Source organism: Muntiacus reevesi, chromosome 20 (genome assembly GCF_963930625.1).
Source record: "Muntiacus reevesi chromosome 20, mMunRee1.1, whole genome shotgun sequence".
NCBI lineage: Eukaryota > Metazoa > Chordata > Mammalia > Artiodactyla > Cervidae > Muntiacus > Muntiacus reevesi.
Window position 1 is genome coordinate 32,962,554 of NC_089268.1, and position 25,356 is coordinate 32,987,909.

A 25,356-nucleotide genomic window follows, 5' to 3' on the forward strand; every position below is an offset into this window, starting at 1 on the left:
GTCTCACGCTGTGTCTTCATTTCAGTTGACAGTATCCTTTATAATAAACCAGTAACAGTAAGCAAAATCTCCTCTTGAGTTCTGTGAGCCATTCTAGCAAATTATCTAAGCTAAGGAAGGGAGCATGGAAACCTCCCATGAAATTACATTTGGTCAGTAGTACAGGAGATGACCTGGGACTGGTATCTGAAGTGAGGGTACCCTGGAGCCCTTCACTTGAGGAGTCAGAATTGAATTGAATTGTAGACAGCCAGCTGTGTCCAGAGAGTTGAAGAATTAATCAGTGTAGGAGGAAAAACCCACACATTCAGTATTAGAAATGTTCAAAGTAAAAACAGCCTCTATACTTGGACTTTGAGAATTCTGATATCCAGAAAAGCCCACTGGGGCATTAGGCATCAAGGACAAGCTCTAGAAAAGCTAAGAATGATTTAGGGTGGGCTGGCGCTACCTAGTCAGTCCAAACAAAACCAAAACAACACTAATATTAAATGACTGCTGCCACTAAATACTGCAACCTTCTCACTCTCCACTGGAAAATGCAGATGATGGTGCCTCTGTGGCAGCTTCGCAGAGTTGTTCAATGTGAAAGCACTTTGAAAATCGCAAACTCTATGCAACCATTAGACAGTATATTTTCACTGTGCATCCAAGGGAGAGCAAACTGTACACTCACTAAGCCTCTGGGAAGAAGCAAGATCTGTTTCAGACCCAGGACCATAATCCATTATCCAAGGATACATCCTGTGCCAGCATCCCTAGGATGGAGCAGCCTGGGGTGTGCTGACCCTATAAATTCTAGTTTTCCTGTGGACAAAGTCAAGATATCTCTAGAATAGACCTGAATACCTTCCTCCACCAAAACTCTGCCAGAGCTTTCTTCCCTTCCCTCTTTCTCATTTTTCAAATGAGTAAAAGAAAAAACATTCTCTTTCTCGGGGTCACTGACTTAAGGGGAAAGTTAAACCTTGTGTCACATATAATGTTGTACTGCTATTGATTCTCCACAAGGAAAGAGCCAAAGGAACCATTTATTCCACAACCAAGTAGAATGTGGAATATGGGGTGTGTCTTTTCCCTATCTGAAAAGGCTTTTCCCTTATTAAAAAAAAAAGAGCGAGAGAGTCATTTATTCCTCAAAAAATATGTAAAAGTGTGCTAAGAAGTAAGTTGGAAAAGAAAACAATTCACTAAAATTTCTTTGTTTTTCTGAAACCATGTCAAGCTGTTCAAAATCAAATGATAGAGCAACCAAATATGAGCACCCTGGATCTGGTGTGAGCAAACGCCTGACCACACAGATAACTGGCTGTGACTTTTCTCCACCTACTCCTCCAGTCATCCACCTACCATCCAGTGAGTACTGAATGCCTGCTATGTTCTCAACTCATGCTAAGTGCTGAACACACAACTAAAGATGATAAACCACACACTTCCTACAAGAGCTTACACACAAGGAGGAGCCCATGCTTAGGAATCACTGTACAGTGAGGGCTCTAACAGGGTAAAAGCGTCAGGCACTGGGCGGGAGGAGGGGGCGGCGAAGCGTCCATGGAGGGTTGCTCAGGTTGTGCACTGTGCACCCCCAGCTTGTGAGAACAGCCTTCTGCAGAGCCGTGCACCTTCATCTGTGTGCGAGTACAGAGGTGGAGACAGGGAGGGCTTCCTGGAAGAAGTCGTGCCTCATTGAAGGTCTGCAGGATGAGTAGTCATCCATCCAGGAGCTAAGGGTGGGGGGATGAGGGAGTGGGGAGAGGGGAAGCCATGACCAAAAGGCTGGATCACTAGAGGCTTGAAACACAGGATGACATCAAGGGCTACAGGGATGACGAGAAGGAAGGGGAGGAGCAGGTGGGGCTGACGGTGGGGAGATGGTGGTCAGGAGCATATCCAGGTTTCTAGCTTGTTCACCAGTGATGCTCCTTCTGGAGCAGGGCAGGTTCAGAGAGAAAAGCTCCTAGTTTTGAATTTGTTAAATGTGAGTTGTTCTGGGACATTCAAGTTCAGGAGGCAGGTGAATATCTGAAGCTAGAGTTCAGCAGAGGGGGCAGGGCTCAACAACAGGAAGACCGAAGCCATGGGTTCAGATGGCATCACTCAAATAATACGCTCACAGGCCAGGCAGAGGGAAGCAGCAAAGGCATCACTGGAGAGGTGAACAGAAAAGGCAGTGATGCTCAGAGGCCCTGATGGATGGAGCTTTCTGGGTCAAGTAACTGCTGAGATGTCAAGCATGCTGACAGCTGCCAAGTGTCCACAGGGTTAGGTCAAGAGTGACCTTTAGCAGGGCAGTTTCAGAGTGGAGAGGTACAGAATGCAGACTTTGGTGGGTTACAGAGTGATGGCAAGGTGAGGTAGAAATATTATAGGCACAGACCAATTTTTCCAAGGAGTCTGTCTGCAAAGGAGAGGAAAGACTAACCAGAGAGCCATGGGGTCAATTGCATTAAGCCTCATTAGCACAAACAATTCCATCCTCCCCTGAGTAAAGAGCAGGGTGTTGAGAGGCACACCACTCGCATGGTCCTCCCAGTAAGGTGTCTTCTCCACCTCCCAGTTTGTGGGTTATCAAAAGCCAGAGGGCCAGAGCAGGTCAGAACATGGAGGTGGGGGAGTATACGGAGGCCCTCCAAAATCAAATGCAAGCAATTTTTAATCACAAACCAATTCTTCGGTACTTATTTTCCATCTTTTCATACCCATACACTATACAACTATAGAGTAGCCTGTTTGATATTTTCGTAAAGATTTCAAGGGGGCAACTTTGTTCCAAAGGGTTGAAAACTTTCCAGTGTTCTCTTTTCTGAAAATGTTGAGCAGCAAGTGAGATATTTTCTGTGAATCTCACACCTATGTAGAGGTTCTAATCTCCTTAACTACAAGCTTTCACATATACAAGGCACTTTTATAAGATTCTGCAGTTTTCCCTGGAGGAGGCCAGTGAGGGGCTACCCGCCCACCTACCGCTGGGTGCGTGGACTGCTGCTTCTTAGCCCGCTTTGGTCTTAACTTGGTAAAGTGCTCCAGCTTCCTTCCTTCCTCGGAGGGCAAGTCAGAGATAAACCCTGAGCTCCGCTTCTCTTGTCGGATGGATGGAAAAGGCGGGTCTTCGATATGAATGGGCACTTCTTCTAGGGCTTTATCTAGATCAAATTCCATTTCTAAAAGAAAGCAAAGCCCCAGGCTGAAAATTACTGCATGGAGATGGATAAAAATTTGCTAAAAGTAATTTTAAGTCTATTAGGGAAGAGCAAACACCCATTCACAAATCACTTAACCCTCTTAACTTACAGCATCCCTGAAAAGTATCCTTGAAGTGGTCCAAGGTCCTTGCTGAGGGTGTTTCATAGTTATAAGAAAATGACTGACAAAACGGAATACTCACCAAAAGCCCTGGAAACAGGCCGTAGCATTCGGCTGTGGATAGTCTTCCTTTTGGATTTAGGAGTCATCTACCAATAACATAAAGAAAGTACTTAGTTTTCCCAGAAAACTTGACCTCCAAACTTAAGAAACATCTGGCAGGTATAGGGCGTAGTAGTAATATTAGGGACCAATCATTTTAAGCTCAGTATTTTATTTTTTTAGAGGATGGCTAGTGACCTCTGACAGCCTGAATACAAAGACTACGCTGAGACATTTCTAAATGTTTGTCATTTTCTCAAATGATATACAGCCCACTTCTTCTTTCCCCCAGGCCTAATCAGTTAAATTCTATTTTTATCGCTGAAAAGAACAATGAACAGTATAAACTTAACTCCCAGCTTCACATGAGGATGTTAAAACGGATACAAGGAATAAGAAGGGAAGACTGTAAAAATCAGTTGCTAAAAATTGAGAGCATGACAGCAATAGCAATGTAAGCAACATCAGACTCTGTCATTTTAATGATTTAAGTTATGCAACTGCTTTGGTTCACATTTCTACCACAAAAATTTTGATCTTTATATTATGGGTAAAGACCATAAAAACCAAAGAAAGTTGCCATGTCTGTATCTGCTGTCACTTCTCATCTTTGATCCTGCTTGCTCTTTAAGAGAGAGAGACAAAAACCCAAACCATGGCTGAAATTTCTTAAGAGCATTTTTTCCAGCGTGGGTGTCAGCTGTTGATTGTGTAAAGTCAAATCCAAGGAAGACCTCAGCATCTCCCTCAACAGAATCACTCCTATCACAGCTGGAAGGGACCTCGGTCATCACATCCACAAACAGATTCTAATGAAGAAACTGCGTCACAGAGATGATAAAGACCACCGTTCAAGGGAACAGGAGCAGGGCCCGGGACAGAGCCAGTTATAAAAGTCAGTCCAGCATCCCTCCTACCTCACCACTTGTTAACAGTATCAGATGGATGGCTTTTAGGAATGTTACATGTTTGATACTAGAAACTAGTATTGGTGAAAACTGGAGATAACAAACAACTTAGTTTGTAGACTTTCATTTCACTTAGCAGGCTGTCATCTAAAGCTTTCTCAAAAAAAAAAAAAAAAAAAAATCCACAAGGTTAATAACCTTTCTTCAGTTCAAAGAATAAATTTTCTTGTTGATCTTTACAGCAAAGAGCTTTACAGTTTTGATGAATCTATGCCAGTTTTAATAATAAAACTTTTGCTACTACTTATTGAGAGAAAACGGAGATTAGAAAATGATGAGCAATAGAATTTAAATCTAGACTGGTCTTCCTGAATTGGTTCTTTCAAGGGTTTTTTTTTTTCCCCTCCTTTTTTAAAGGCAGACAATCAGAAGAATATCTTTTTATAAAGCATCAGGCTTTATAAGTTCAATAGAAACACATCCAGTTTCAAGGTAGTTCTCCCCAAAACTGGCCTTGCAGTGAGCTGAAGGTAGCCTCAAAACTAGTCTATTCTTAAGTGAAATCTCTAAAAATAATTTTAAAGGAGACACAAACCATCAAAATACATGCTGTGTTTAGTCATGAAAACTTCTTTAGTATTCTGTCCACTTTGTGTACAACATTGATAGGCAGAAGGATCAAGAAGTAGATTGGGATATAATTTCCAGCCAATTCACTTACATAGTCACAGATAAATAGGAAAGTACTTTAAATATGCATAGCATGGAGATGTCTTCCAATATTTTTCTCTGACTCTGGATTAGATTTATAAGCGAGTTTGTGGGCAAAAATAATCTGGGTCAAGTTTCCCCATTTAGCTTTTATAATGAATACCAAATACACGCAAAACATAATAATAACATTTCAAATATATCATAATTTTTAAATATATAAAAGAAATATGGAATTACATATAAGAATACATATATATAATAGATAGCAAAGATAGACAAACTCATTTACAAACTGACGCCGAACTATAAATGGTCATTCAACTCAATCTAATTTTATAGACATATTGAGAAACATACAAAATCATCATTAGGATTTCTGATAGTTGACATTAATCAAAGGAACCAGTTTGCCTTTCTTGGTCTAGCTTTGCAATACCTCAAAACCTAGTCTATGAAATTTGAATATCAGAAGCATGCATTCTAATGCATTTTCATTGCTTTATTTCATATGCTCTTTACAAGAGAATGTAACTTCCATTGCATTTCGCATAAAACTCTTTATATTTGACACATTTGTGAGTTCTAAGTTTCTGCCATGTTTGGACAAGGCTGATGGCCTTTTGCTAAAATGTGTAGGGCTTGCAATCAAGCTGGTTTCTACAATCGGTGTTAAGAATACAACCTAAAAAAAAAAAAAGAATACAACCTGATTTTACACATTTCTTCTGATGGATGAACTCTTACCATCTCCTTCTTTCATGAGAAAGAATAAATATGGATTTAAGTATAACAAGAAAAAAAGGAAATTTATTTCTACATATTTTTCTTTCTTTTCTTTGTAACTGTTTCTTCCTTAACAGTTTAATGGACAATATGGACTTGCTAAATCTTACTGGCTTATTCCTATGGTTCTACTACATATAAACTAAAACAAGAGGAATGTAAGAATGAGCTATAATTATCCACCTAAGTGTACATTTAGGAACACATATTGCATGTTTCTCCAGAAACATGGTTTCTATGCACCCTTTTCTCCTCCTCCTCACACCTGTTGGTTAGATGAATTGAATCCTGAGGGAAAAAAAAAACTGGTTTTACCATCCGGATTTACATTTACTCTCTTCCATTTTTGGACCAAAATAAAAGGGCCACTTTTCTCAGACTATTTCTTAGTTCTAATTTACCCTTCCTGAACGTTTATCAGTGCCTAAGTATTGTCTGATCAGAGAAATCACAAAGTGCCCAACAAATAAAGGGGATCAACAGTGGAAGCGGAAGAGGTACCCCAAATGGATCCTTCACAAATCAATGTATGATTAACACGGCCAACTATTACTTCAGGCCCAAACAAAATTACTTTGTCTTTAAAAGTGAATTTTAAGAGTAATAAGCAATTTTCAACATTTACATCCATGGGAAATATGAGGAACAATGTGTTAAACCCTTTCAATGTAATTTAGAAGGAAGACTAAACACAGACTTATTCTGACAGCGTAAATATCAATAAATCCCTATCATGGCAGACAGTGAATGAAATGAATGGCTCTATTCTCAAAGCATCTAAAAAAAAAGCAGCACAATACCTATACTGCTTGAAAATCTTACTCATTTGATCCAATTTTTTATAATGGATTTATACCTATTCTCCATGTAATTCAATACCCACTTTTACTATACATTAAGGATTACTGTTAGAACCTTATAAACACTACCACATATTTTTCCTGTTAAACTCATATTTAACACATACTTCTTAGACTTACTAATTTTTTTTAATGAGAGTTAAATTGTCTCTATCACCAGAAAAATAGGATGGAGTAGTTTCTGTGTTTATTTTACCAAGTTTGGGCAAAGAATTAAAAAAAAAAAACCCACAACACTCTCACTCCAAGCTCAAGAATCCTTAATTACTTCTCTCTACCTTGAGGTTAAAAAGAAAATTTTTTAAAGTTGTAAAGTAGATGAGTAAAATTTTTCTGTCACAAGAAGGTATTATGATGCCAATTTTCTACGAATCTGGGAAACAAGTAATATGACAAGAATTAGAAATTTAAACCCTAGAAGTCTAAGTATTCATGATTTATTTTTTTTAAAACATGAATGGAATAAGCACTTTTCTCCTTTTCAATGTTCATACCCTCTTCATCAACACTCTGCATGCTTTCAGGCACATCCCTGAGAATATTTTTAAATTCACTGCCTGTTTTGCTAAGCTGAACCGTCTTGTAAAATCCACTCTGGTCTCTAAATCGCTGCCTGTTTTATTCCGGATCCGCAGATGGATGACGACACTGCAGTGTCCTGGGAGATCAGCCAGGCGGCTCGGAAGCAAGGGGAACACAGCACGTAAACTAACAGAGCCAGAAGCTGCAGAGCCGCCAACAAGTACTTACGCTTTTACAGCAGAGAGTCTCCATGCAGCGAAAAGAAAGGAAAAAATATATATATGAATGGAAGAGAGATACAGCAGCAGCATTACAAGGAAGGGGGAGGGAGAGACACCATACACAAACAGAAAAGCTACATAAAAAGCCTTCACAGCAAAGGAATGCGGCAAGAAGGAAGCCAAACTATCATTAGCGTAAGGCTAGCTTTTCATAAGCATAGCTCTTCATAAGCATAACTACAGCTTGAAAACTGCAGAAAACTCTTAGAGATATTACCTCTTGCTAAGTGCGTGCCAAATGCCATCTACCAACCCTGTAAGGTATTAATCCCATTTGGGAAATGGAGACATCATGTCTCCAAAGGCATATGGTGGACGGAATGCTGGATGAACATTAGCAAATGCCATGCAGGGTTTGGTTCTTAAGCCACAGGGCTGGTCCCAGCAACAAGGTGTGGACTGTGTGCCCACCAGTACGTGAAAACCTCCCTTCTTGGGGGTGTCTTTACGTCATTATATCCTACCCACTGTGAGGCAGCAGCTCTGAGTTCTCTCTCCCCCTCAGTCACCAGAGCATTTTGGCAAGAATCCGATGCCAGGGTCTCACACAGTTACCTACCTAAAGTGTCATTAACATTGATAGTACCTTATACCTTAGTGTGAATTTAGGTCACTTTACATTTCACATTAACTCTCTCAAATAATTTTAAAACCTCATTGATCATCATTAATAACAGTCATTAGGGCATCTTAGCATTCTGAAATTTTATAAAAGAATTTTTAAAAACGTAACAAAACCCAAAAAGCCCTGTTGCAGCATGTCAGGCTTTATGAAAACAACCTATGAAGATGGGAGGAATCTTTTCCAAATTTCCTGAAAACACACCTAGTCCATCAACCTAGGGCTCACTTTTTCCCTTCAAGTTCATTATTCTGTGTTTGTCAGTTGTTTTCAACATGCAGCTGGATGAAAATACAGGACTCCTGAACTTGCAAATGCAAACAGTTGGATGGTGCACAAAAAGCTTCCCATAACCATCACCGTCATTATTCTTATCATCATCACTATTATTTGTTTATCAGAAAGGCTTCCATCAGCAAGATCCCAAGAACGTCTCAATCCTCAGACTTCTAATTTCATATTTTGTTAGGCAGCATTCTTCAAATATATCTCATTTTATGATACCTTAAATTAGACTGAAAATATCCTTGCTGAATGAAAGGAGAAAAGGTAAAAATGTATTTTCAAATATTCCTGAATTGCCCAAAATAAAGACTCTTGCCCCTGTCTTAACTATACATCCCCTCAAAAGCTTCCTAAGAGGCGTGACACTGGATACATACAGTACAAGAGTTGTAGCTGATGGTTAAGCCCCATAGGTAATTTTAGACTTCCTCTGTGTGAAAGGTTAATTCAACATGACAAGTGCTCTGTCCCAATTATCCCCCTAAAGATCATGATAAGTGAAGGTGAGGAATCTTTCAATTGGTTCAACTTCTAAAATGACAGGCAAGCAAAAAAATGTTTCTATGAAGAAGGAAACCATAGCAACAGAAATGTCAGCTTTTCAAAGGAATAAAAATCATCAGTTTTCCACTCCTCCTGCAGAGCTTTTGGAACTCATTTACCTGTACTGACTTCAGTGTCTCCCCATCAGGGCAAGGGGAAGACTAGTGAGTAGAGAGAAGTCACCCTGCCCAAGAGCGCATCTCATGCTCAAGGTGTTGTCATCCAAGAACTGAACTCCAATCACGGAGCTTGGATGGCCAGAGTGGAACTTTGGCCAAGGTTTTGGCAAACGCAGACCTCGTTTTCTAGTTTGTGAAATAAACAGTTGTGAAGATTAAATAAGATAATGAATAGAAAGTGTTCAGCAAATAGCCTGACAAATAAGTGCCAGTCAATGCCCCCCCCCCCACGCTTCAATAACTGGCAGAGATTATGAATGTTAGTAACATGTTTTCATTCTTCTATTCCCAAGGAGAAAAACTGAGGGGAGAGGGAGCACTCCTAAGCACTAGACTTGTAACAGCAAAAGCTGGGAACAATCTAAACGCCTGTTAAACAAGCAAATGAAAACCACTTTCATGACACTGACTTTCTGCAAGAATTCAGGCCAATTGTCTCACAGACTCTCCCACATTCAATATTTATCTGGTTGTTCCCCATAATTAGATTCAGGTAGATGATTTTTTTTTTTTAAACACAAATGCCAGATGAATGATCCTGTGAATGACAACAGGTGGTACCCAGATCAAGTTGTTCCTCTGTTAATGACACTAAATTTGATCACTTCAGTAGGGCGGGAACCTCCCGACTCTTCCACTGTAAAGGTACCTTGTCCCTTGGTATTTTGTAAAGGTACTTTGTCTCTTGATAATTAATATTAATTCTACAAGGTGATACTTTCAATTTATGCGGATGAGCCCATTTGTAAACCCCACTGACAATCCTGGCCTGAACGAATGAATACCAACGGAGCTATAAAATGGTCACTTTCTACTTTTAACATTATTCCTACATTTTAGGTGCCATTCCTCTGTAAGGATCAAATTTCCCTTTTCTAAATCCTCTGTACCATCCTCTCTTTTTCTCTTAGTATTACTATACACTTAAGCGTTTTGGTTCTTTGTGTTGTTTTTTTTTAATTAATTCAAAGTATCCTAAACTATTACTGTCATTATTTTTGTTGCAGGGAGTATCCCAGCAGAAGCCATTTTGATCTGGATTTTGTATCCTTTGCAATGATTTGGGTTTAGAGCCAATCCTTGTTTTTTGATTCAAGATAGCCTAGTGTCATCTTGTGCTTTCCTGTGCACTTTAAAAATGGATAAGGGTAATTCCTGTTTGATGAACTAGATTATAATAATTAAATATTTCCTACCAGATTGTCAGATGCATCAATGTTCAGGGGAACCCAAACTCAGTCATTATTAATATATACCCTCAAACATCTAACCAAACAGTATCATCACATCTGTGGTTTAAAAAAGTAATTTTTATGCAAGTCTACTTGTTAAAGTTTGAGGCGGTATAAATCTTACTGAGAAAATGAGATACCTAATCCTTCCTATGATGACTGCTGGAGAGCAACAATCTTTAATATCTAGGAAGAGTAGGTATACAGAAGCCGTAACTCTGAGAGAACTGCAATAAATCAATGGACAAAAGGAGGAAGGATGTGTAGAGATTTACTGAGGCGCCACATTTCCTACTGAACGTGGTATTAAATCCAGCTATTCACATCACACTCATTAACTTTTATATCCCGAATTTCATTTCATATAAAAGTTAAAACGGCCTCATGATGTTAAAAACAATTCGGGGAGCTGTACTGATGAGAAACTGCTGTGAAGATGACAGTCAAGTACTATTTTTAAATGAACATAGTTCATTTCCTTATTTTCTAGATCGGCACAATTTTTTCTTCAATATAAGAAAATTAAATCTTTATCTTTTGTCATGTTTTCTCCTGGAAATAGGAAACACCTCACTTTTTATTCATTTAACTAATCTTACAACTGATGGAAAGTTAAATTTCACACTTGAATGTTTTCTTTAGAAAATGGATATAATTTAATACATTTTTCTTAAGAGTAGGCCAAAGAATGAAACCACCTGGTACCAATTTGAAGCAAATCTCTTACCTGGAGACCAAGTGTTAGCGCTGATGGGCACAGAAGCACAATGCTTATTAACACAAGCATCTGGTACGTGCCCCTTGTAGCATTATAATAAGAGAGAAAGTGAGAAAGTATCTTAAGTACTTAATTGCACCCGTTAACCATAATGTTATTCCAATAGTCATAAAAAGCTGAATAATATTTTCAAATGATCTTTATTGTAAAAGAATAAACTATGGGGGAAAATCCCACTTAAAAGAGATATTTTAAGTTTAGATTTTTGGAAAATCCACATCATAATGGAAGGCAAGAATGAGGAAGACAGGAGAAAAATGCTTTCCTTCAGAATGGATACCAGCTCAGTGACATCATGATGAATAATCAAAATAAGCTTAAAATGCTTAATGTAATGCATTTGCTCTGTACACAGAACATCAGCTCCAAGCAGATGACAAAAATAGTTAACACCAAGTCCAACCACCACAAACCAGGTTAAATCCTACAACAATTTGCCTTACTGCTTTAAAAAACCTGAGTCAGGTAAACTCCAGTAGCACCAGGTAAAAAGAATGGATGGTGACTTTAGATGAGGATCTCAGACCCTGAGAAGATTCCGACTAGAGGGCTGTAGTAATCAATCAGTAATCAGGAGGTCTGGTTCTCACTGGATCTCATGGATGGATGGATGGATGGATGGATAGAAGGAAGGAAGCTCTTAACCCTTCTAATTTAAATAGAACTTCAGATAAAGAAGGCTTATTACAACTCAAACTCTGAAAAATCTGTTCTGGCTTGGAACATGCTTAGTTTAACGCCTTTGATTACCATCCTTTCTGAATAGATTCTCGAAGTAACACTTTCTAAATTACAGAACCATTATTTTGAAATGCAGTCATATGTGGAGCATGGAAGTTAAATTCTTGGTCTCATTTCCAAGTGTAGTTTTCTTTTTTTTTTTTTTTTTTGTGCCAATGTCAACTTCCTGGTGTTTTTTTTTTTTTTTTTTTTTTTTTAATATTATTTTATTAGTTGGAGGCCAATCACTTTACAACATTTCAGTGGGTTTTGTCATACATTGACATGAATCAGCCATAGAGTTACACGTATTCCCCATCCCGATCCCCCCTCCCACCTCCCCCCCCACCCGACTCCTCAGGGTCCTCCCAGTGCACCAGGCCCGAGCACCTGACTCATGTATCCCACCTGGGCTGGTGGTCCGTTTCACCATAGATAATATACATGCTGTTCTTTCAAAACATCCCACCCTCACGTTCTCCCCCAGAGTTCAAAAGTCTGTTCTGTACTTCTGTGTCTCTTTTTCTGTTTTGCATATAGGGTTATCGCCACCATCTATCTAAATTCCGTATATATGTGTTAGTATACTGTAATGTTCTTTATCTTTCTGGCTTACTTCACTCTGTATAATGGGCTCCAGTTTCATCCATCTCATTAGAACTGATTCAAATGAATTCTTTTTAATGGCTGAGTAATATTCCATGGTGTATATGTACCACAGCTTCCTTATCCATTCATCTGATGATGGGCATCTGGGTTGCTTCCATGTCCTGGCTATTATAAACAGTGCTGCAATGAACATTGGGGTGCACGTGTCTCTTTCAGATCTGGATTCCTCAGTGTGTATGCCTAGAAGTGGTATTGCTGGGTCATATGGCAGTTCTATTTCCAGTTTTTTAAGAAATCTCCACACTGTTTTCCATAGTGGCTGTACTAGTTTGCATTCCCACCAACAGTGTAAGAGGGTTCCCTTTTCTCCACACCCTCTCCAGCATTTATTGCTTGTAGACTTTTGGATAGCAGCCATCCTGACTGGCGTGTAATGGTACCTCATTGTGGTTTTGATTTGCATTTCTCTGATGATGAGTGATGTTGAGCATCTTTTCATGTGTTTGTTAGCCATCTGTATGTCTTCTTTGGAGAAATGTCTGTTTAGTTCTTTGGCCCATTTTTTGATTGGGTCGTTTATTTTTCTGGAATTGAGCTTCAGGAGTTGCTTGTATATTTTTGAGATTAATCCTTTGTCTGTTTCCTCATTTGTTATTATTTTCTCCCAATCTGAGGGCTGTCTTTTCACCTTACTTATAGTTTCCTTTGTTGTGCAAAAGCTTTTAATTTTCATTAGGTCCCATTTGTTTATTTTTGCTTTTATTTCCAATATTCTGGGAGGTGGGTCATAGAAGATCTTGCTGTGATTTATGTCGGAGAGTGTTTTGCCTATGTTCTCCTCTAGGAGTTTTATAGTTTCTGGTCTTACATTTAGATCTTTAATCCATTTTGAGTTTATTTTTGTGTATGGTGTTAGAAAGTGTTCTAGTTTCATTCTTTTACAAGTGGTTGACCAGTTTTCCCAGCACCACTTGTTAAAGAGATTGTCTTTTTTCCATTGTATATCCTTGCCTCCTTTGTCAAAGATGAGGTGTCCATAGGTTCGTGGATTTATCTCTGGGCTTTCTATTCTATTCCATTGATCTATAATTTCTGTCTTTGTGCCAGTACCATACTGTCTTGATGACTGTGGCTTTGTAGTAGAGTCTGAAGTCAGGCAGGTTGATTCCTCCAGTTCCATTCTTCTTTCTCAAGATTACTTTGGCTATTCGAGGTTTTTTGTATTTCCATACAAATTGTGAAATTATTTGTTCTAGTTCTGTGAAAAATACCGTTGGTAACTTGATAGGGATTGCATTGAATCTATAGATTGCTTTGGGTAGAAGAGCCATTTTGATAATATTGATTCTTCCAATCCATGAGCACGGTATGTTTCTCCATCTGTTTGTGTCCTCTTTGATTTCTTTCATCAGTGTTTTATAGTTTTCTATGTATAGGTCTTTTGTTCCTTTAGGTAGATATACTCCTAAGTATTTTATTCTTTTTGTTGCAATGGTGAATGGTATTGTTTCCTTAATTTCTCTTTCTGTTTTTTCATTGTTAGTGTATAGGAATGCAAGGGATTTCTGTGTGTTAATTTTATATCCTGCAACTTTACTATATTCATTGATTAGCTCTAGTAATTTTCTGGAAGAGTCTTTAGGGTTTTCTATGTAGAGGATCATGTCATCTGCAAACAGCGAGAGTTTCACTTCTTCTTTTCCTATCTGGATTCCTTTTATGTCTTTTTCTGCTCTGATTGCTGTGGCCAAAACTTCCAACACTATGTTGAATAGTAGTGGTGAGAGTGGGCATCCTTGTCTTGTTCCTGATTTCAGAGGAAATGCTTTCAATTTTTCACCATTGAGGGTGATGCTTGCTGTGGGTTTGTCATATATAGCTTTTATTATGTTGAGGTATGTTCCTTCTATTCCTGCTTTCTGGAGAGTTTTAATCATAAATGAGTGTTGAATTTTGTCAAAGGCTTTCTCTGCATCTATTGAGATAATCATATGGTTTTTATCTTTCAATTTGTTAATGTGGTGTATTACGTTGATTGATTTGCGGATATTAAAGAATCCTTGCATTCCTGGGATAAAGCCCCAAGTGTAGTTTTCAATATGAAGTGCAGAATGATTTTCTTCAGTGCACACACAGACATATATATATTTAAACCACATACTTTATATTTTGATTTCACTAAAGAATAGGCTTGTGATAAAGGTTTCCCCTCAGTCCTGAGATAAAAAATCCTTCATATCAGATTGCAACAGTGACAGTGGTTTCCCCTGAGGTACGTTTAGGGAAACTGAGAACTTGGATAGGGCTTTCCTGATAGCTCAGTTGATAAAGAATTCACCTGCAATGCAGGAGACCCAGGTTCAATTTCTGGGTCAGGAAGATCTGCTGGAGAAGGGAATGGCTCCCCACTCCAGTATTCTTGGGCTTTCCCTGTGGCTCAGCTGGTAAAGAATCCGCCTGCAACGCGAGAGACCTGGGTTTGATCCCTGGATCGAGAGATCCCCTGCAGAAGGGAAAGGCTACCCCACTCTGGTATTCTGGCCCGGAGAATTCCATGGACTATTCATGGGCCGCAAAGAGTTGGACATGACTGAGTGACTTTCACTTTCCTCTCTGAATTTCCACACATGAGCTAAAGAATGAAGATTAACTCATGCCAACTCTGATTAGTGTTTCTAAACTATCACTAGAATAATTAAGAGACTTAGATTAAATCACTGAGGCTCTCGAGTCTAGCCAACTTCTACTTAGATAATTCAAAATCTGAGGCTGAGTTCTGTGCTCCTTTTCCTTCCTTACCCACCTTAGATTTTAAGTCACTTCTGTCATTCCCAGATTTCAGCCTGAGACATTCCATCCCACTCATTCCCTCCTCAGCAAGCCTTGATTTTCAGGAGGTATTTGGCTAACCCTCCAATTTTCCTAGTCAAGACAGTAAACTGTCCACTTGAAAGTTAAGGCCAGCAGCATGAGTAGGCAGGACTGAACTGATGGTGATCATGTGTGTTCTCTATATGCCGCTTCCAGAAGCAGAAGCCCTCTTTGCGTTTTGCTGCTTGTTCCCAATCAGTTCAGACTAGTCATTGCTTACCCTCGTGCTTGAAGAGGTGTGGATTTGCTACCATAGACTAGAATCCCTCCCAGTTCACTAAGAGGAAAACTAAAACCCTGGAAGGACAGGCTCGCCTGCAGTCAGAGACACCAAACACCGAACTCCCTCTTGGTGCAAACCCTCCATGAAAAGGCTCTTCCCCAACACAACCCTCCCTGGACCTTTCCTTCTAGTGACCTGGTCCATCCCGAAGACCAGGGATGCAGCAGAGAGGGTGAGGGCTTGGAAACTGGATCATTTGGAGTTGAGCCCTCCACTGTGACTGCCCTTAAACCAGCAGGATAATATGGGACAAGTGTAATAACGTCTCTAAGCTCTGGGATTCTCATCTGAAAAATGGGTTAAAGCAGTTAACCGGATGTGGCTGCCAAGACAAAGCACCGTGCATTACACAGAGTAGGTGAGTGGTTTTCTCCTCGTTTTCCTATACAGTTTTCAGAGAGCTCAGATCGCTGACGCAACCTATAACGTTCTCATTGACAGAACCTCAGCGGTTCTGTTCTGTTTTAGATAGACAGTGGACATGCAACTGAGATGACCAATAGCCAGATGAATATACAAGTCTGTAGCTCACGGTAAACTGAGGTAAATGTCATGAATGTAGGAGAAGAAAAGTGCTTACAGAGCTGAAGGGGCAGCGATCAGCTGAGGAACAGTGTCATCTGGTGAGTGCCTCTGTGCCAGGCCTGTGCCTGGCTCACCCACCAACTCAGCCCTGGCTACGGAGGCCCAGAGATGCCTCTAGGACTCCCTAAGTGAATGTCTCAGCCAGGGCCTTGCAGGCGCTTCATCCTCAACACGATCAAAACAGAACTCACTAATGTCTTTTCCGCCAAAATCTGCCCTTTCTCCCACACTCCTCACCTTCAGTATTGCCTTAAAAATACATACACAATATATAAACAAGTAAACCCTTAGCGAGCTCCATGAGGCTCTTCACAATATGGCTTCCAGCCGCCTCGCCTCTCCACCACCCTTCATTCCCATCGTACCCTAATCCCACAACGGTTCCTCAAATCGTGATGCTGTCTCCTCACTCCGAGACTCTGTGAGTGTTGTCTCTGCTAAATTTACTTACTCATTTTCCTCCCAGCCAACTTCTCCTTCAAATACCATCTCTTATTATATCATCAGTTACTAAGGGCCTATTATGTGCCAAGCATGATGCTTAGAAATTCCTCCTGGAAACCTTCCTTGACAACACCCCTCCCCCAGGCTGGGCGGGACACCCCTTCTCTGCTTCCATAGCAACCTGCACATCCCCATCAGAGCCCTTTCCCACCATAGCTCACATTTCACGGTATTAATGGAAAGCCACCTCAATCCTGGAGAAGGCAATGGCACCCCACTCCAGTACTCTTGCCTGGAAAACCCCATGGATGGAGGAGCCTGGTGGGCTACAGTCCATGGGGTCACCAAGAGTCAGACACAACTGAACGACTTCACTTCACCTCAATGCAAAAGGGAGAGGAGGCTCATGCAGAACAGCAAGTTGTTTTTGTAGTTGTTTTGCTTTTATTTCTTGGCTGCAGCAGCATGTGGGATCTTAGTTCCCCGACCAGAGATTGAACCTGTGCCCCCTGCAATGGAAGCGCGGATTCTTCATCACTGGACCACCAGGGAGGCTGCCTGTGTTTAATGAGTAAACTTGGATAAAGAAGGGAGGAAATGAAGCCAGAATTAAGGCTGAATCCCACAACCTATATTTTAGGCTCCGAACCCTTTTAAATATGTCAATGCACCCTGGGCTCTGAGCCTCTCAACTCAAAGAACAAAAGGCAGGCACAAGTCATAGCAGAATTCACCGTGTCTATGCGACACAGCAAACTAACAGCTCCGGGTGTTCACTCCTCTTGACAAAGCCCTGCAATTTCTTCTGCATAGATGTGCAACAAGGCAGCGGGGGATGAAATTGAACAGTGCCAGCAACAGTGGTACAGATGGCATAAAGAGCACATAAGGTAGTGAGTTTTATAGGGATATTGATTAAAGCTGCCACTCATGAAAGTCACTGACATGATCTGGAAGCACCACAGTGAAAGCAAGGCTGCAAGACCCAAAATAATAGGCAACAAAGGGGCTGAGTCTACAGAGACCCTCCAGGACACCACACCTGTATCTCTGTGCAGGCCCTTCTAGATTCAATCCTAAAGGAATGAGATCCAGAATGTGCTTCTGGCGTTTCCTCAAAGCGTTGCCAAAAAAAAAAACTACTAGAAACTTTAAGGACCGTATATTTTAGCTGGATTATACAGATAGCTCAGTTGAGAAAGAATCTGCCTGCAATGCAGGAGACCCCGGTTCAGTTCCTGGGTCGGGCAGATGCCCTGGAAAAGGAAATGGCAACCCACTCCAGCATTCTTGCCTGGAGAATCTCATGGACAGAGGAGCCTGGCGGGCTACAGTTCATGGGGTCACAAGAGTTGGACACGACTTAGCGACTAAACCACCACCCCCACTACCACAGATGGCATCACAGTGCTGAAATTTAAAATCTGGAAATTAAGAGGTTTTCATACATTGCTTTCTAGTAGTTAAAAAGCTAAACCTCCATTTCCCCAAAGTGGTATCACTATGAAAAGGACATTACAGAATAAAGTAAAATTATAAAAGGAAACAAACAATTAGGACTTGAACGAGCTTCTGTGCACAACATCAGAGCAACTAATTTTAAATGAGATATTGACTCAATAGTCTGTGCTTGGCAACACTGCTAATCAATTAGTTCAATTAACAACTGTTGGTACATGAAAATGAGGTGATTTGTTTAAAAACAAAATGGCACGTGGACCAAAACAAATGGATGCTCATTGAATTTTAACCTATGCTAAAAAGCTTAAAATTATATATGGATATTTGAGGCTGAAATTGTTAAGGGAAAATAAGTGCTATTTTGTCATTGGAGCAAGGGTTCACAAGATGTATTCTGTAACAATTCAAGCCTTTTAAAATTGTTTTCCTAGGAAAGAGCAGTAAGCAGACTACCTGTTCCTCGCTATGAATATATTTTGATTTAAAATGGGTATGACACTCATTAAAATAATTGAAAGAAGCACAGACAATTAGTGAGCTAGTTCTGCCTAAGGAGAAGACACTGGCTCTTCACCACTTGGCACATCATCTGAAACCTAAAACTTCTGCAATTTTTTAAGTAGGAAACTATATATAGCAACAAATTAAGTATGTAGAGATTGCCAATCGGTAGAAGGAGAACTGTATCCCTTAATACCCCCAAAGGCCAATGACAACACAGTTGAAAGATAGGATGGGGAATAGTGATTTCCTAAGAGCGCCTGATGGCAGGAAAAGAACAGATGGTCTACGGACAATAAAGACTCTAAGTAAATACACATTTCAGCTTAACACACAAGGCGTGTGTGCTGAAATGATAAGGGGCATATAGGAAAACTAATTAATCACTGTCACCAACAAAATTACACATGGAGAGGCACAGAATGTTCAAGGTAAGCCAAAAGTGCACAGATTCACTTCTCACAACTGGATAACAATTGAGAAAGTCAGATTTTTAACACAATTGTTTCCAGTAATGTTTAAAAACTGTAAGCTTACATTTATGGGGAAATGACGCACATTTTTCATTGTTTCTGTTCACATATTAATTTAGTATAGAATCAATCAGCAGATATTTTGCATAAAACAATGCTGTCTTTTTAAATCTAACTTGGCATTTAATTCTGATTGTGAGAAATATAGATGTGAAATCAATATATAGATTACAGCAGATTGGTTGAACATGCAATCCCACAGAGCCTGCTGCAGGGTGACCTTAGATCACCTCAACCAAGTTAATGTTTTCATGCCTGAGTTTCCTCATCTGTTAAATAGAAGATATTAACACCACCTATCATTCACAGCTTGTCATGAGAATTAAGCTGATTACTATTAATAGAGTTCAATGCCTAGCATGTCATAGGTGCTAGGTAAGTGCAAAATAAATAAATAGGGAGATTTTTCAAGCCGTGTGATTCTCAACCCGGAGTTAAAGGGTTATCAGAATCTCTGGGACTTACAAGAATGGACACAGGTTGAAAAATTTTGCAAGTTATTCTATAGCTCTTGTTCTACCCAACCCTCCTCCCCACCAGGTAAACTAAATTACCTCTTCATTTCTTTCTAGTTAAAAGGAAAAAAATGAATTATTTGGAGACTGAGTTTTAAGAAATGATTTTTCTTTCTGCCATTTTGTTTAAACAGGCTTTTTCTTCGATTTTATGAAGTTAAGGCTGATTAGAAGCTGAGTCTCAGTCATCCTCCACACAGATAACAGGCCTCATCAAGTCATTCAATCTCTCCTATTTCAGCCCTCAAAGTGCAAGTTCAATAGGTGTTGACTAAGTGAAGAACTTCCTTCTAAGAGGTCAATCATTGCTTCCACCTCCACAAAGACAATCCTTAAACTCTAATATGCATTTCAACGTTTAATTTACAACTCTGAACCTTCCCTAGTGTGATGGTAACTACTGGTTCTTTAAAGAGACTTACACACTGAAATGGAATTGACTTTTAGACCAGGGAGAAATGGAAGAAAACATAAAGATATCCAGGAAGAGGGGGGAAAAAGAAAGAGAGAGAGATTGCCCAGAATCTCCACTATGTCTGTTAAAGAAATGTTCAAAAATAGATATAGTAGATATCATGAACATCACAAACAGAAAATGCCAGGATCTGTTAACAATCTGTTAACTATAAGCAGAAGGCTGGTGATGAGTCAGAGTTACTTTGGAATGTCCTGGGGGAAATATCTCAGGGCTGTGGGCTACAAACAAACATTTTAGGTAATAAAGTTACAGCATCTCCCAGAGCAGTCACATTCAACAGTGCTCTAGCTCCATGTGGGGCACAATTTCCACCTGCCAGGAATGTATAATTCCATGCGGGAAAGGTTTTAGGCATGCACTTAGATGCTCCTGAGAATTTTCTATCCAACAGTTTATCTTGTGTCCCAACTTCCTGGATCACTTAAGATCTATCTAAATGCTGCCAAAGAAAATGTACAGGCTCATTTAGAAAAGCATCACCAGTTCAATGTCTCTTCCTTCACAGTATGTACTTCATTTTTTTGTTTGTTTTAGTGGCACTACATGAGGATCACAACTTGACATATTTGGTAGTAGATGTCAATGAGAAACAAAAATGATTTGTTTCTTTGATTATGAAAGGTGGAAGTGCAAACAATTTAAAAAGTAAATCTAATGCTCTACTCTTTTCCAATCAGCTGTGAGTTGTACCACTGGTTCAGGGTAAGAATTTTAGAGCTTAGCAAGCTGATTTTCTTTAGAATACTGATCCTTGCACCTGGGGTAATTGCCACTGTGAAAACGGGAGTATCTTTGGGTGGCTTAGACCCAAAGGTTAGGCTGAGAGTAGAAAGGAAATCTTTACATCACAAAATCCATTGACTTGCACTTCCTACACAAAAATGTTCTTTTTTCATTAAACAACACCAAACTTAGCTCTGGTTTTTGGCTACTTACCAATTCATTAGCCTTGTTAAAACAATGATTAAAGACACAATTTTTAGAACTGGAAAAAAAGGCTATTTTTATGGCTTAAAAATTCTGCCCAAGTATTTGTTTTCTTTATAGAGAGCTCTGCCTTGTCTCAACAAGATACTCCACACCACAAGCCCTGTTTCTGGTCCTAGGATTCAAAAGGCGCTTATGTCAGGAATGGCCCTCCCTGCTTGCCTCCTAGCCACCTGAATCAAGAAAAAACCGCCCTTCTAACTTGGGTCAGCCTTAAAGTGAAGGACAAAGAGATCTCTATCTACTCCTGCTTCTTTCTGTGTCATGGCAACCAGACCGTTCTTACAAAATGAAAGCAACCCAGGACTGTGTGTGCATTGCACTATGGTCTTCATGGTGGTCATGCATCTGGGGTGTTTTCTTTTTTTTAAGTACAAACAAACTTCCAGTTATAAGTCCTGCTGATATAAAGTAGAGCACAGTGATTATGGTTAACAATACTGAATTGCATATTTGAAAGTCGCTGACAGAACAGATTGTAAAAGTTCTCATCACAAGGAAAAAATTATAACTATATGTGGAGATATGTCAACTAAACCTGTGATAATCATTCCCCAACATATACATATATTGAATCATTAGGTTGTATGCCTAAAGCTAATACAATGTTAAATCAATTGTATCTCAATAAAATTAAATTTTAAAAAATGATCCTATTCCCTCACCCTCACCCCACCCACTTTACTTAAGGAGAACAACTTCTTTTCCTTTCAAGTAACAAAAGCAAATTAGTCAATCAAACAAAAACAAGACTTATACAAAAACCAAACTTAATACAATTTAAAACCATCTTTACAGGAGCTAAGCCAATCTTTCTTAACCAATATTTCATCATCCAAAACCACATAACTTCTAAATTCAACAAAACACATTTTACTAACTCATGTTTCCTATACCCCTTTCCAACTCACACAGAACCAGATAATTTTGGCTGGAAACATGATATGTAGAGTTAATTTTTAATTCAAATATTTTTCCTATTACTCCTTTTCTTTTAGGGTTAGCCTAAGCTGGGAAATCCCATGGACAGAGAAGCCTGGCAGGCTACAGTCCATGGTGTCCCAAAAGAGTCAGACATGACTTAGTGACTAAACAGCAGCAAAGAGTTTTCTAGAATAATTACCCTACGATAACATAGTGTCTATTGCCTCAAAATGTAAACAAAATTTAAAATACTTACTAACGCTTTATAACATACTAGACAAGCAACTTTTTAAAAACTTGGTGTAATTCCCTCCACGTAGACCAAATATATTTATATATTTATACAGTTAAATGAAAAATTATTTATCATCTTTAGTTATGCTAGAATGTTACTTGAAATCTTAAGATACATTTTAGGCTTTCCTTGCCAGTCTCCTTGTATATCATAAGGTTTTATCTGGAGGGCACTTAACTATTTTATTCACAGATTTTAAAAGATGATAACAGTAGTGTATATGGAACCCCAGGTGGCTCCGTGGTAAAGAATTTGCCTGCCAATGCAGAAGAGCCAGGTTCAATCTCTAGGTCGGGAAGATCCCCTAGAGAAGGAAATGGCAACCCACTCGAGAATTATTGTCTGGAAGGTCCCATGGACAGAGGAGAGGGGTCTGGAGGGCTTCAGTCCATGGGGCCACAAAGAGTCAGACATGGCTGAAGCGACTTAGCATGCACGCGTGATTCCTTTATTCTGGCTATGTTGAAAAATTACTAAAATCAGAAGCTGATGTAGAAACATTTGGGCACATAAGTAGACCAAACCTAGTTTCACCAACACCCTCTTGGATTATAATTACTAAAAACGAATATTTTAGTAAAACATAAAAACACTACATATGGAAAATTAAAACATACTGAATACAGAGGTATATACAACTATTTGAATGGTAAAATGAGAATTATACTAACAACACAGATTTTACAATAGTAACCTAAGAACTGACATCAAATTGTCCCCAGAAAAATGAGATATCATAAAACTGAATACTCTAGCTTTATAGCCAGATGGAGGCACCGAGCAAAACGCACCATATTCCAGCTTCTAAAATATTATCAAGTCAATGACAGAGTATAGGAACTGGACAGGAAATGCAGATCTAAGAGTATACCCCAAAATTATATAAAGAAAAAACAAGAAGAAGGAGGACATTTAAAACAAAACAAAAACAAAAAGAAAGCCTATAGGACCAATATAGAGATAGTCACCCTACATATTTTATTTGGGAAAAAGTCCTTCCCCACATTTTTGTTGAAGGCTTATTTAAAGATATTTTTGTCACAAATGACTCTTAAAAGGTAAATAAATGATTTCTCCTAATTTAGGAATTTTGTCCCACTAAACTCCGGGAGTTGATGATGGACAGGGAGGCCTGGCGTGCTGTGATTCATGGGGTTGCAAAGAGTCGGACACGACTGAGCGACTGAACTGACTGACCGACTGACGGCTACAGGGACAGATATCCAACTTTTATGTGCACTGCAGTTTTCACAATTTTCTTTTTGGGGGGGCGGTGGGGTGGTGGTTGGGTGGGTAGGGGTACGCTTCAAGAAAAGCTTTACAAAATTACAAATAAAGTGAGTTAGAGGACCTTCGTGGGAAGTTGAAGGCTTAAGCTTTATCGACTTCATTAGCAGACCAGACCCTATACAGCAACAAGTTCTTGAAAGAATTGTCTTTGCAGGGAAGTTTTATTTGGTCTGGTGTGTAAAGGTGAAATTTTTTTTTTTTTAGAAGACAGTAGCAAATCCAGTGAAGCAGATGATGGTGTGGCCAAAGGCTGTGTCTTACCATACAGGTATCCAGATCTTCCAAACGCTCTATCTCCGTGAGCTCCTCCACCGTGATGATGGAGCGTTTAACCGGCTTCTCCTCAGCAAGCTCCATCTCCAAGGAATCTTGCTGAAGAAGGGTCTTGCCACGTCTGCTGAAATGGTCAGCCTAGAGAGTCAAGACAACCAAGGAGAGAGGCCAACTGAATTCTAGCAGGTACTTTCCAGAAGAGGGCGCTGTGAAGAGTAATGTCTACACCTGGTTAGTGGCAACTCGATAAATTCATGCTGGAGTTAAGCTACCTCTTTTATCATCTTTCTCTGGACGATGGAGTAGTTTAAACAAGAAATGACAAAACCTCCTTCCAAACATCTTTTGAGACTTTACTTGAAAGGTAATTCATCTATCTTTGCCATGTTCGTGTAGATATGCACCAAGTAGGCATACATTTTTGTTTTCCAAAAGATGTACTAGGAACATTTGCAGGAGGCTGCTGTGATATTTTTCAACTTTAAATATTCAATACAATCATAAAATTAGATCCATCAGGAGGCCCTCCAGCCTTCTGTACACTGAAGCTACCTTTATTTATACAGTGTTACCAGCATACAAAAGATTCAGTTCTAGTCAATTTACTCTTATGATAAGCATAAAGTAAATTAAAAAGTGAAGCATAATACTGTTGCCATCAACATTACCGGTGGAAATATAAGAGAAATTTAAACCAGAAAAATAACTTACACTGGGAAAATGAGACCACTCAGTATAAAAGAAAATAGGAAGTGTTCTTTTCATTTTTATTTCATATTTCCTTGGAAAGAATTTCTATGTTTAGTGCTCAAAAGTACATAATGAGGAGAAATAAAATGATTCCAACCTCCCTTATTATAAAAGGACCAAAAGGAAAGAAACTGCTAACAAATTTTTTAATTATTACTTTCTTTGTTTTCATGTAATAATTATATTTTATGTGACATTAATTACCAATGCTATGCTTTAGATAAACCTAAAAAAGTGGTAAGAGGTGAAACAAACTGGGCTGAAATTAATAAGCTCTAGTGCTGAGCTGATTCATCACCAGGAACTCTGCAAAGATGAGAACCAGTTGACAATTCCATGGAACCTTTGGGAACATTTCTAAACTTAAGTTGGAGAAAACCATTTTATTGGACTGTCTTTGAAAGCAGTGTTTCATTTTGAAGATACTATTTCTTTCACTTAGCAGTTAAGCTCGTCTTACAAGCCAAATCAGCAGTAAGAAATTCAAAGCAAAAGTGCATTCACACAATTCTTTTTCGCTTATGCAAAGAAAATGTCAATACTCTGAGTTAGTCCTTCTTCAAAGGACAAAAGCAAAAACAGTGAAAAAAATTCAAACTTTCAGTGTAGTTCTCATGTGCAGCCATACTGATACAACATCTAGTATTTCTGTCATCAAGGAGGCTTCTGAGGCCGTCCCTAGAGCTATGGTTATCAACAAACTATTTCTATAAAGGATGCTTTAT

At 39.2% G+C, this 25,356-nt stretch overlaps 1 protein-coding gene and 1 long non-coding RNA gene across 6 annotated transcripts in view; one reads left to right on the top strand and one right to left on the bottom strand.

Moving 5' to 3' along the window:
• CARMIL1 (capping protein regulator and myosin 1 linker 1) overlaps window positions 1-25,356 on the bottom strand; it is a 301,122-nt gene that overhangs the window by 24,677 nt on the left and 251,089 nt on the right. For all 5 annotated transcript variants that reach the window (XM_065912902.1, XM_065912901.1, XM_065912900.1 and 2 more), the window contains exons 29-31: window positions 23,870-24,019; window positions 3,386-3,452; window positions 2,965-3,161 (exon numbers count right to left, since the gene is read on the bottom strand). In XM_065912902.1, coding sequence (XP_065768974.1) covers window positions 2,965-3,161; window positions 3,386-3,452; window positions 23,870-24,019 — 414 coding nt within the window. The remainder of the gene's footprint in view (window positions 1-2,964; window positions 3,162-3,385; window positions 3,453-23,869; window positions 24,020-25,356) is intronic.
• Window positions 1,224-23,926, top strand: LOC136151632 (uncharacterized). Its single transcript, XR_010660074.1, has 5 exons — window positions 1,224-1,356; window positions 7,306-7,373; window positions 10,114-10,146; window positions 15,831-15,953; window positions 23,816-23,926. It is a non-coding gene; the product is annotated as an uncharacterized lncRNA (long non-coding RNA).